General features: G+C 43.3%; 1 protein-coding gene across 11 annotated transcripts in view; it reads left to right on the forward strand.

The window, feature by feature from the left end:
- Window positions 1-13808, forward strand: part of Prune2 (prune homolog 2 with BCH domain) — a 243185-nt gene that overhangs the window by 192973 nt on the left and 36404 nt on the right. For all 11 annotated transcript variants that reach the window (XM_050158933.1, XM_050158977.1, XM_050158968.1 and 8 more), the window contains 2 exons: window positions 3463-3542; window positions 13370-13570. In XM_050158933.1, coding sequence (XP_050014890.1) covers window positions 3463-3542; window positions 13370-13570 — 281 coding nt within the window. The remainder of the gene's footprint in view (window positions 1-3462; window positions 3543-13369; window positions 13571-13808) is intronic.

Consider the following 13808-nt stretch of genomic DNA (forward strand, 5'->3'; position numbering starts at 1 on the left):
AGTCTGTGATGTTGGCTATTTATTGTCTCTATTTAAAAACCCTTAAAACTGGCAGCCAGTTTTCTCAGCCAATCAGCTCATCAGTGGTTAAGGCAACCACAGCTCAGAACCCTGACCTCACAGCCAGAACTTCTGCAGTTACTTCACCAAATTGCTGGTGACTCGCAGGCTTCATAAAACTCACAAAATTTAGGTTGATACTCTTTGTCACGTTTAAAACTCCAACCCTATTTTGAGGCTGAAGCCTGAACTTCTCTGTGCACAGTCAAGCGAGTATTGTGACATCTGCCTTGAGCTCAGTATGATGGTCACTCAGAATCTGAAGCTTTTTCAGACATTTAGGATTGGCTCTCAGACAGGAGACTGGAGAAATTATGTGTGTGTTCAACTACTCCTGTCTAAGGTAGATTAATTGGGTATTTACCCACCTGGGTACTGGAGATACAACAGCGAACAAAGTAGATTTCATTGCTGTTGTGTTGAAATAGGAGCGGCGGGGCTGCGTCCCCGGCACCCAGCCGCCCGCATGGCTAGCTTATGCCCAGAAATAATTACACGGAAACTGTATTCTTTCAAACACTGCCTGGCCCGGCTAGTTCCAGCTTCTTATTGGCTAGCTCTTACATATTGTTCTAACCCATTTCTAATATTCTGTGAAGCCCACGAGCTGGCTTACCAGGGAGGATCTTAACCTGCGTCTGTCTGGAGCGGGAGAATCATGGCGACTCCTCGACTAAGCTTCTTTCTCCCAGAATTCTCTTATGTCTACTCCGCCTACCTAATTTTCTGTCCTATGAGGGCCGAGGCAGTTTCTTTATTATAATTAACCAATGTCCTTCCCCCATCACTGTTGTCATGAAGCTTCACATGGAGAAAGCATTTAGCCTGGAGAAGAAAATGGCTTCGGTGATGATAGGTGTGGTGATTTCTATCATGCTGGAGAGCTGTCAGAGTCTCCTCTTATTGGTGAGGAAACAGAAACAAATGATGGTGTAACATGTTTTGTAGCACACAGCAAGTGATTAATTTAGCTGGCCTTGTTTTCAAGTCTTTTGTTGTTTTTGTTTGGTTTTGTATTTTCTTTTTCTTTTGTTCTTGAGACTGGATTTCATGGACACACCCCTGGCCCCAAACTCCTTTTGTAGCTGAAGCTGGCATTGACCCCCTTGTCTCCACCTCCCAAGTGCAGAGATAACAGTTGTGGGCCACCACACCCAGCTTGATCTAAGTGTTGAGGCTAACCGCTCTTAGCAGCATTTTCCTACATGACAGATAGAGTGACTTAACATTCAGGAGAGCCCCACAGATGACTTGAGACAACAAGGTCAATGTGTGTGTGTGTGTGTGTGTGTGTGTGTGTGTGTGTGTGTGTGTATGTGTGTGTATGCTATATATGTCAAACTATGCCATCTTGGTAAATCAGGAATTTATCCCTCTGAATCCCAGGACTTCCAAAATCAGAACCTCAGGGCCAGAGAGAGGGCTTGGTGGTTAAATGGAAGGACTGGAGTTTGGATTCCAGCACCCAGACCAAAGGCTGGGCTAGCATTCCTACCCTTCTGGGGGTAGACAGGAGGAGTGTGGGGCTTTCTGGCTGCCAGAGTTGCTGAAAATCATGTGCTCCAGGCTCAGTGAGGAACCCTGTCTCAGAGGAACAAGGTCTGAGCTCATGTGTGTGTAGCAAGAGATTGAATGCGGGGTTTCCCACATGCCAGCCAGGTGCTGTCCTGAACTATACTTCCAGCTTTGCTCGCTGTCTGTCAGCTCTGGTGCAGGGTCAGTTTTCAAAACTGCATACGGTCAAAGCCACAGATGTTCTACAGAGACACTCCCTAGTTAGTCAGCTTCCCATTGCTGACAAGACAGTTGAACTTAAAAAGAGGAAGGAATTGTATTTGACTGATAGCATCAGAAGTTTCTTGCTTGGCCATGCTTCTTTGGAGCCTGGCGTGAGGCAGAGTATCCATGGCAGCAGTGAGTTACAGGGCACAGCCATGGCAGCCAGGAGGCAAAGAGACTCGAGGCAATGTCCCAACAGCCCCTTCAAGAGCACATTCCCAGTGACATACTTTCCTTCTAGGAGGCCTGTCCCCTAAAGAGTCTGTACCTCAGGAAGGAATGCCACAGGTGAGAACAGAGCCTTTAGCATCTGGACCTTTGAGGATGTTTAACAATTCCTGCTGCTGTGTTTTAGAAGGGTCTTTGGAGATAGTGAGGCAGACAGGGGCACTTTTTTTTTCCAGGGAAGTGACTACGGAGCTGTGTGGAGCACTGGGCATTGATTTAGCTCCATCTTCCCATTTCCTTGATGGGATGTTACATTCTCAGCATATAGTAACTGTCAACACATATCTGTTGAAGAGTCAAAGCCAGCATAGTTATCACCAGAGGCATAGGACTTATCACGTCAGGGCTTTGTTGATAACAGTGGACTTAACCTGACTCCTACAGAAGTTGGTCAAACTCCAAATCTTTGGTATAGAAAAAAAAAAAAGGCTCGTTAAGGGAGGGATAGAGGAAGAAAATAAATTGAGACCTCGAGTATAGAGTTACCCTATTTAAACTTAGATTTGTGCCTACATCTGAAAATTTACCATAGAGGATTAAAATTTCATGGAAGCCAACAAGAAGATATGTGTGAGACCATGATAGGTGAGCATTTACCAGACAAGGGCCAAAGAATTAAAACTAGAGACATTCAGTCTACAGCCATCAGCGCCCTAGAAGAGCATGCAGGTTTGTCAAGTTTTTCTCTACTTTCCCAGGCTCCTCAGCCTTTGTCTTACTGAGGAGGGTGATAGGAGTGGGACTGGGCTCAGCTCTGAGCAGAGGCAAGAGATGGTTAATGGGGAAACTCATCTTCAGCAACACATAGCCGCGGGGAATCTTTAAATATTCAGAGGTGGGGGGAAGAGTGCCAGCCCTGTCTGCTCAGAAGTTAGGTGTGTTGCTGCCATCGCTTGTCCTTCAACACGGAGTAAGGTAGGTCGCGCAGCCCTAGTTGATAAGCTTAAAAAGTGAGATCGGTGGCGTAGCCTGCCCTTGGCAGGTGCAGCTGAGGTATTCAGCACACATTGATAGAGGGGAGGATAGATACTGAGCTATGTCTACTGTAGAGCACAGCTCTTGCCTCTCATGTTGAAAAAAAAAATATATGTCTGATATCCCTTGCCATGAATTAGCGTTTTGCATTTTTCTCTTCCTGAAGTCTTGCTGAATTTGTATTTCTTGTGGGAGCTGGAGAAGTGACTGGGGTTCACAGTCAAACTGCTCTTAGTGGCGTCACGGAAACTGGCATTTGTGGTTCTCATCCACAGAAACTGCGCTTGGGGCCACTTACCAATGGGCTCTGCACATGTACTGGGCTTACATCAAGCCAGCTGAAATGCCAATCCTCCACTCTGTTAACTGATTTTAAAAGCCAGGTGTGGTGTTTTTATGTTCTCTTTTGCTTCTTTTCAGATCCCCGTCGGAGGATGTGGGAATGGATGTCCCCTTCGAGGAGGGAGTGCTGAGTCCCAATGCTGCAGACATGAGGCCTGGTGAGAGAAACCGCTGCTCATTCCGCCAACGCTGCTATTCAGTGAGACGGCGGCTTCCCATGTACTCGTGATGTCAGTGATTAAAGCAAAGGGGGAAAATGTGTGAGAGGAAGGGGTCAGGCTCGGAGCTGACCTCAGGGTCCGTGTCACAGCTATGAGCTACAGCAAGTGTCGGGCCTGCCCTTACCTGCCAGTGTTTTCGGTGCCTACAATTGGCTACTGAATATTACAAACCAAACTCTAGGTTGTTTTCAATAACTGAGCATAGCTATATAAATGATTAATGTAGGAAATAGGATTTTGAGAATGCTCTGTGTCCTAACTGTAAAGTGCCAAACTGGAGCTGAAGGTGTAGCTAAGTGGTAGACTGTTTATCTAGCATACGCAGGGTCCAGTTTGAAACCCAGCACCACAAAACAAAACAAAAACAAAAACGACAAAGTACCTTACTTTATAAGGGTTAAACTCAAGGCAAAAAGGAATTATAAGCTTTGAATTATGACCTGTATAGCTCTCACTTTATATACATATATATATGCATGTGTACATATTTATATATACATATGTGTATACATATATTTTAAAGTCTATCTCTTGTACTGCACCAAGACCAAAGCCATTCCAAATCCTGACTGTGGATGATGTCATTTGATAAGCCTAAATGAGGTAAGAAGAAAGGACACAATTTTGTTTGTTTGCTACTGTAGTATTTAAAATAAAACTTGAGTCATGTGACCTTTTTAAAAGGGGTTGATACCAAATTTTAAATCCAGGACTATGTATGTTCTGGGTAAGAGCTTTATAAGGAAGCCATATACCAACACACTTATTTTAAAGTGCTCTATAGCCAACAGTAACCACTGAATGTCTCCATCACTCTTCAAAAGTTGCAGTATAATTTCACATAATAAAAGTATTCAGGCTATTGAAGCAAGATTAATAAAAACTCAGGGAAAGATATTGGGGTTCAACCTGAAGGTCAGAAAAGCAAAACAGCCAGCCACTGGCTCTTACCTCTACCTCAGTCCAAAATGGGGATCCTGCCTCCAAGAATCTCAGAATGAGACTGAGAGCTGTCTCCTTCTGTTTCACAATCCTCTCTAGGGCTCGGATTAAAGGCATGCACCACCCGGTTTCTATGGCAAGCTAGTGTGGCTACTGGGATTAAAGGTGTGTGTCATTGCTGCCTGGTCTGTAAGGCTGACCAGTGGGGTTGTTTTACTCTCTTATCTTCAGACAAGCTTCATTTATTAAACCACAAATGAAATGCCACTACAGGCTATGGTTAGTAGCAGTTAACTACATATGGCTATTTAAATTAATTAAAAAATAAGAATTTTAAATTTCATCCTTCCATTTTAAATGCTCAATAGCCATATGTAGAACAGTCAGCACAAAAATTCTTTTGGCTCTGAGAATGCCTGTCACATAGAGCCTGCTGTTTTTCAAATGTCTCAAGGGAAACATTTTTCAAGTGATGTATTAAGACATTTGTAGTAGGAGGCTGCTTTTTCGTTTCCCGGCTGCCCAGACTCCCGAAATGACCACACAGAAACTGTATTAATTAAGTCACTGCTTGGCCTATTAGCTCGAACTTCTTAATGGCTAGCTTTATATCTTAATTTAACCCATTTTCATTATTTTATATTTTATCACGAGACTCGTGGCCTACCTGCCGGTAAGGTTCCATCCAGCATGTCTGTCTCCGGGAGCAGCTCTATGGCTTCTCCCTGACTCTGCTTCCTTTCTCCCAACATTCAGTTTAGTTTTCCCCACCTAGCTCTACTCTACCCTAACAGGCCAAACCAGATTCTTTATTAACCAATGGTATTCACAGCATACAGAAGGGAATCCCACATCAGACATTCCATGGCGCATGGTATGTATAGCATGGATGACAGTCTATGTAGAAAAATAACATATCGAAGGAACAGTAACATTCTTTAGGACAAGGACAGAGATGAGGGGCATACCAGATGCTTTCTGGATACTTTGTGTAAGGAAGCCCACCATTCTGGTTTTGGATAGGGCTAGGAAACATTTCTCCTACTGTACTGGCACACAGAACAAACACTCCTGTCATCATCATATATGCCAGGATTTTTGCACTAATGCCCTCTGGATATCCTATGTTTCCATGCTAGCACATCTGTCTTGACAGACCCACTTCCCACGGTTTAAGGGCTCAGTCCCACAAGACAGTTCCCACGTAGTCACCAATTATAGGCTCAGGTTAGACCTGTGCTCTGACCAATTGGCTATAAAGTGGACTTTAACATCCCCCTCCCTCCTCAGGGACAGCTTGTAGAACTCATGGAGACATGCTACTTTTTCCTAGTGTGTTAATACAGGCGGTATTATAAATTAGGCCAAAGATGTCTGGTTTAATGATAAGGTGCACAGCATGGGTGTTGATCAGTTCAGACTCTGAAACTGGAAGTGTAACATTGCAAACTGTAGTTCTGAATTCTCCCCAAGGTTCAGATGGGTCTGAGTGGGTCCCCCAAATAGTGTGTTACAAGAAAAGAATGATAATTGGTGCAGAAAAGTTACCCCAATGCTAGGATGCCCATCATTAAAACACACACAATTTGTCAATTTTATATTCATTTAGTCCCTTACAGCTGGAATGCCTCATTCCCAGGAAGGTTTGTCCCACAAAGGAGAGAAGATGTGACAGAGCCACACTAAGTAACAAAATTGCAGTCAGGGATAGGGCAGAAGCAATAACCTGAAACCGTTTCTCAGTTAAGATTATTGTAACCAGCATGGGATTATTACCCTGGGCAAAGAAGTAACTAAGCAATGAATTATATATAGTATTAACTCTTTTTAAAATGCCAGTAACAATAGAACTAGATTTTAGCCAGTTGGAACCAGATCCAAACACCCCTTTAACAGTTCTCCTGGGCTAGGTTCAGGGTCACTTAAAGCATCAATTTTGGGTAACTTTTTCTAAGTAGGTTCCTTAATTAGGGTTTCTATATTTTGTGATGAAATACCATGACTAGCTAGGAATTGTGGTGCACACCTTTAATCTCAGTGCTTGGGAGGCAGAAACAAGCAGATCTCTGAGTTTGAGGCCAGCCTGGTCTACAGAGTGAGTGCCAGGACCTCCAGGGCTACAGAAAGAGATCCTATCACAAAAACAAACAAGCAACAACAACAACATGACCAAAACAACTTCAGGAGGAAGGATTTATTCAGGCTTGCAACTCTCAGGTCATAGTCCAGCATTCCACGAAATCTGTGAGAGGAACTCAAGCCGCAACTGCAACCTGGAGGCAGGAACTGAAGAAGAGGCCATGGGGAAATGCTGCTAGTTTTGCTTCCACAGTTTGTTCCGCCTGCTTTCTTACACATCTAGGACCAGTTATCTGGGGGTGGGGGGGCACACCTTCCACAACAGGCTGGGCCTTCCCACATCAGTCATGATTGGCAGAGCTGTCTGTCCCTCCAGGTCCTACAGCCATTCAGTCCCCCAAAAAACACATGGAGGCCTACATTAATTATAAACTGGTTGGCCTATTAGCTCAGGCTTCTTATTAACTAACTCTTACATCTTAACCCAAAATTCTTGTCTGTGTTAGCCATGCGGCTTGATACCTTTTATCAGTGAGACATTTCCATCTTGCTTCCTCTGTGTCTCGGTGACGACTGCAGACTGAGCCTTTCCTCTTCCCAGAATTCTCCTTTTCTGATCACCCTGCCTATACTTCCTGCCTGGCTACTGACCAATCAGCATTTTATTAAATCAGTACAAGTGACAAATCTTTACAGGGTACAAGACCTTTGTCCCACAGCAAGTCACTAATTAAGAAAAATATTTTTTCAACAATGATTCATCTGTGTCAGGTTGACATAAAAACTAGCAAGAACAGTGGTCAATAAATGATTTTTTAGGTGTATATGAACAGCAATCTGTTTTAATAGCAATGCCTCCTTGAGAAGCAAACAGAATACCAAGCACCAAGTGTTTTTGTGAGTCTGTTTTCCACATTAAGGACGTTTCAGTATTTACCAGCTATTTACATTTTACTATTTCCACCACTTAAGGTTTGTTGCATGAAGTTAAATAATGCCTCCATGTGACAATTATGCTTACCAACCCCAAAGAAGGGACATTCAGTAAGTAAATGCTTGCATCACTACAATCCTGAATCCACCCACCTGTCCCTTAAGAGTGGAATGCTAGTAGGGCTAATACTGGAGGAGGGTCACACCGTCTGCTGCATTCAGAGACGGTTCAGTCATTTGAGGGGAAGTTAGGGCAAAAGATTGCTTCTGCAGACTCGTCAGTCCTGAGCTAACCAGAGGCCTATAAGGTCACCATAGAAAACTAGGGTTTGGGTGACACCACCCACAGTGATGACCTCTTGTGGTTGACTCAGATAAAGTGTATGTATCCATGTCATAACTGAAGAATGGTTTCTTTCTGCGGCAGATTAAAGTCATCCTGAGGTTCTTGATATGCATATTTAATGGTGATTATGGTGTCATATGCAAATATAAGATATATTTAAGACAATGAAGAATTTGATTTATGGTCTATGAATCACAAATGCCCTGGGGAAGAAGCGAAGGGGTTGATTTCGGAGATAATGCTTTCCTCTGGAGGTTTATAAGCCGATTAGCCTGAACTTTAGCGGTCCAGAACTTTAGTAGCATGCTCCTTGGGTATTGTTAGCAAGAGTTTGGGACAGTGATTCGGCTAAGGCAGTTAATTTATGAGGGTTTTTCTCGGTCTGGAAGTGCTGTTTAACTAAAGTGCTTAATTTTTCAGCAGATGAGCTCAGAAAGTAGAATTCAGTCAACTATTGACTATGTCTGTTAGAAGATTAAGGCCAGAGTTTTGGAAGAATGTTTACTTAGCAAGCTGTGGTCCTCAACGGGCATGTGAGGCCACTGAGTAACTTAGGATGTGTGCCAGTCAAGCTTTGGGGGCAAGAGAGTGGAATTTTGTTTAGCAAACTTCAGGCTTATGTTTGAACATCTGTTTGGCCTTTAGTTAGCACTTAGTCCTCAGATATCTGTGCTAAAGTCACTCCAAGGTCCAAATGCAATACATCGCTTTGCCCTGTCTTCTTCAAGTAAGTAAACTGAGTGATACAGTTCCCCAAAGCAAGGCTGTTGTGTCATCATTGAAAGCTCAAACTGTCAAGCAATCCAGTTGTTTATGTCTCAACACCAGGGATTCATCAGCGACAGCATGTAGTTCAACCTTTATCTGAGACAGAAGGTTTTAACATTATTGTATTAAACCTGGCTTTTAAAAAGGTTATTGAGTCAGACAGAGTGATTTCTTGTTGGGGACAGAGAGTATTGGCACCTGAACCTGGGGCTTCATTCATGCTAGCCAAGCACCATGCCACTGAGATACATCCCTCAACCTCTACAGTCGAATCTTTGATGGTGCTCAAATTTCATATCTTAGCAAGGAAGCTCAGGGAAGGGTCAGCAGTGGGGAAGGAGGGCGCTTGAGAGAGTGTGCTTGCTGCTTAAGTTGCTTGTTTTTATAACTCTGTACTAATTGAGTACATGGAAAACTCATTCTGGAATAGCCAGAGCTTCAAAGAATGCATTCTAGTTTCAAACCATCAAGAGGAATTTTAATCTGTTCAAGTCAGAAATCTTCAAGATGAGGACCCATGGCTTAGCTGTAAGAGAACCTGTATTTCTGTACTAGTGACTGTTCGGTGGCCTTCTTAGGGTAGCAGTTGCCCATCCTGTTTGCTTCCTGTGGCTGTGATAAACACCTTGTATGAAAGCTACTTGGCAAGGAGGAGGTTTATTTGGCTTACACTTTCGGGTCACTCACATCATGAAGGGGAGTTAGGACAGGAGCCCAAGTACAAACAGAAAGAGTCTCATGAGGAATGTTGCCTACTGGATTGCTGCTTAGGTGCCTGTTACATAGCTTTCTTATATATAGCCCAAGAATCCCTGCCTCAGAGTGGTCCACAGTGCACTGAGCCCTCCTACGTCAAGAAAATGTCCCTCAGCCATGCCCACAGACCTGTTTATCGGGATAATCTCACAGTTAAGACTCCCTCAGATAAGATAACAGGCTCTGCTGATAGGTCATCAGCAGATAAGAGATTCTGTTCCTTGTCAGCTTGATACTCAAACACACTTTAAGCCATACCCATTCCCTTTCTTATTTAACCCAAAACCTCATGTTAATACCAAAATATAAAATATAGTACAACTCTAAAAGTCCCACAGTCGTTAACATTGTCAACACTTTAAAGAAAGTCTTTTAAATTTTTTTTTTAAAAAAACGGTTTTTTACTTTATTTTTATTTTTACTATTTTATTTTCTGAGACAGAGTTTCTCTGTGAAACAGTTCTGAAAGCCAACATATTTTAACTGTGGGCTCCTGTAAAGATAAACAAACAAGCAAATAAACAAATTATAACCCTTTCTGCCTTCAAAATCATGCCATGTACTGCCTGCCATTCTTAACATACTTCCCAATTAGACTTCTAGCTTGAGATGCAACTCTGAACCCCAGACCACATCTGGGTGCTGATGTTGAGGCAATACCTTCTGGAAGATTTCACTTTAATGATAATAGACTTTTTGGTGCCAGGTTCCGGAAGAGTTCGGAAGTTGGCAAAAGCCACGGAATGCTGTGAGCAGAGCTTGAAGAGCCATTTTGAGTAGGAGCCTGGAAGACAGCAGTGTTGAGACTAATGGGGAGGATGGAGGCCGGGCTCAAGAGGTTTCAAGTTGGGGAGCAAGGACTTTATTAGCAACTGCACTGTTTTCCAAAAGGATCTGGCTTTTGCATGAGGACAAATGAAAAAGTAATGGCTACTTTCTTTGGTGGAAGAAATGTTCTTGAAATAACAGCGGCTGAGGCCTTGTTACTTATTGATTATTCTTATGCAGATCTACAGTGGGAAAAAAGCAAGTGGTGCAGAAAGAAAGAACACTAGGAAGCTTGATACTTTCCCCAAGATAGGTGCAGAAGGGCCTGTATTTGCTAAAGAGATAAAGGCTGCTAAGGAGAGGCTTCCTGCCTGCTCAGCACTGAAACAATAGAAAGGCTACCCTTGGGGCAAGACCCCACGCCTGGTGCCAACTTCTGTTTTAGTTTCTCTTCTTGTTGCTGCTGCTCTGATAAAATAATGTGACCAAGCCATTCCAGAGGACTCCGTGTTCAGGAGGTGGGGAAGGCTTGGCAGTAAAAACAAGAAGCTGAGAGATCACATCTCCACCAACCACACAAGAAGCAGAAAAAAAATAAGAAATGGGGCAAGGCTACCAGCCCTTAAAACCTACCTCCAGAGAAGTACTTCTTCCAGCGAGGCTGCACCTTCTAAAACTTTTGTAATCTACCCCAAACAGTACCACCCCAAGTGCTCAAATACATGAGCCAGTGGGGGCATTTCTCATTCAAACCACAACCGTAAGGCAATGTAAAAGTTACCTTTCTGGGACTGTAGAGATGACTGAGTGGTTTTGAGGACTGGCTGCTCTTCCAGAGTGATGTGGGAGTCCCCTCTGTATGCTGTGATTAGCATTAATGAATAAAGAAACTGCCTTGGCCTGTAACACCAGAGCATCCAGGTTCGGCTGCCAGCACCCACACAGCAACTCACAACCACAACTCCTGTTCCAAGAGATCCAAGGCCCTCTTCTGGCATCTGAGGGTACTGTACAAACATGGTGTACCCATATACATAACAGACAAAAAGCATTCATATACACTGCATAAAATAAATATTTTTAAAAATTTCCCCTTTGTAAAAGTCCAAATTCCCACCACATGAGGGGTGCCTGCACTAGGTACCTAGCCAAGAGATTTTTCTTCTTAAGCCACAGGCAACAACCCAAATAAAGTTTTGGAACCTTAATCAAAGACATAGGAAGTTTGGTAGCAGAAGGGAGTCATGTGATGTAAAGTTACCAGGGAACTAATACAAAACAAAAGACCTCGGGGCATGTTATGACCTTGGCAGCCCAAGGGTACAGGGGGCGTGTGAACCACTTCAGACTCCATCTGACACCATGTAATGCCAATCAAAGCAAAATCAGAAACTGTAAAAGCAAATAACTTTATCTGGTGTCTTGGGAATGACGTGTTTGGAAAACAAGAGGACAGAGTGCTCCACAGAAGCTCAGATGGTACAGGGGCACTGAAAAGCAGAAGCTGTAGACAACGGACATTCTAAAGTTACATGCAAAGGAAGAGGATCGGCATCGGAAAGGCCATCACCTTAGCCTATCCACAGTCAGAGTATGTGCATCAGATGGCTGGGCCTAAGTACAAGTAAAACGTTCTCCTGCCATTTTGTGACAGTTGAGGCTACTGCACTCATTCAAGGATGTTAGGGGCATTTTCAGACTTGGTTGGATTTGAAAGTTCACGTTCCTGCACCCCGATTTGCTTGAATGGACTAATAGCATGTGAACACCCTACAGTGCCCTCACCATTCCGTTTTGACATTGTTCTGTAGATGTTTTGATGTTTGTGCTTTTTTTTCTGAAGGCAGGGAGGAAAGAAAGACCCACCCCCTCCTAGTATTCTAATGTCCTGACCAAAGTGTCAGTCAGCAGACATGACTCAAGGGTTCTGTGATCGTTCTGGTTTTTGTTTGTTTGTTTGTTTTTGTTTTGTTTTTTGTGTGTGGTGGAAGAGGATGGAATCCAGGGTCCCATGCACAATAGACAGTCCATCTACTACTGCAGAACCCAGCAGAGATGTTCAGATCCAGTCCTTCAAATCAGTGTAATCCAAATAGGGATGCCAGGGAAATTCCAAGGAATTTAGGAGCCAGAATGATTGGGACCAGAGATAAAGACCAACTATTTCCCCTTAGATCACAATAGATATCTCTTTCTGTGTTTGGTTCAGATAAGCTTGTACAAAAAGGACTGGCTCAACTCTGTTTTGAGCCAATAAAAGCTCGTGAGCAAAGACACGCTGCTAAGAGAGGGTGGGAGCTGCCTCTGTCAGCCTTAGCCTAGGTCATTGTGAATGTTAAAGACAGTGATGTAGGGTGATATTGGCTTATGTAGTGACTTCCTTGGTGAGTCCAAAGAATCTAACTAATGGGCTTAAGGCTTTAAAAAATTAAAAACAGTAAAGTTTATTGAAGATAATGTAGTTGTTTTGGCATTTTCTGAGAATTTAGTAGATCAATGTTCTTAACCTCCATTCTACAGTAATAACATCTACAAGAACCATAAGAAAATATATATGCTTAACTGTTTTGGTGTACAATAAACTCCATAAAATTTAGCTTAGTGTTCTAGCATACTGACTTCTAAAACCTAAACAGAGAAACAAAACAGGGGAAAAAACCAAAGTCCCTACCCAGATAGCAGCATCTCCCAAGTCCTGCTTTCATACGGATGAGATGCTGAATGGAAGCCAACACTGAGGGACGCTTTCTAGAAGAGAGTCCAGGAAGAGGGGGCTTGAGAGATGGCTCAGCAGTTGAAGGACTTCCTGCTTATCGAGAGAGCCAGAGTTTAAGTCCTAGCACCTATGTTGGGTGGCTTATAACCACCTGTAATTCCAGCTCCAGGGAGGTCTGAGGCCATCTTCTGGCACCTACACATGTAATATACATATACACATCAATTTAGAAAAAGTATCCAAATGGCTCACACCTATATCCCAGGACTGGGGGGGGGGGGGTGAGGTTGCAAGTTCAAGGCCAGCCTGAGCTACGTATGAGATTCTGTGTTATAAAACAAACAAGGAAGGAAGGACATAAGGGATATATTGAGGTAGGATTTTTTTCCCTTGAGTCCAGTTCCCCTCTTGAGAGCCACGTGTGTGATCTAATGTTGCTATTACTTTCTTCTTTAGAACCTCCAAATTCCCTGGATCTCAATGGCAGTCACTCTCGGAGAATCAAGCTCACAGCCCCAAATATCAACCTTTCTCTGGACCAAAGTGAAGGATCGATTCTCTCTGATGATAACCTGGACAGTCCAGATGAGATTGACATCAATGTGGATGACCTCGATACCCCCGATGAAGCAGATTCTTTTGAGTACACTGGCCATGGTAAGTTGCTGAGGTAATGAGGCCAAAGTTATGTAAATAAACAGTTGTCTTTGTAACATTACAAACAAATCTTTCATTTTTGTGCAAGTGGCTACTTTCCGTGACTCTCAAGCCTCTTTTGAACCTTGCTCTGGGATGTCCGTGCTTGGCAGTTTAGAGTATGATGGAGTAGGTTGGGTCCCCAGAGGCTACTCGTTGGCAACTCTTACCCATTTGTGAAATCCCTACACTATGTCCT

This window comes from Alexandromys fortis, unplaced genomic scaffold (genome assembly GCF_014885135.2).
Source record: "Alexandromys fortis isolate MF-2015 unplaced genomic scaffold, M_Fortis_MF-2015_v1.1 scaffold_10, whole genome shotgun sequence".
NCBI classification, from domain to species: Eukaryota; Metazoa; Chordata; class Mammalia; order Rodentia; family Cricetidae; genus Alexandromys; species Alexandromys fortis.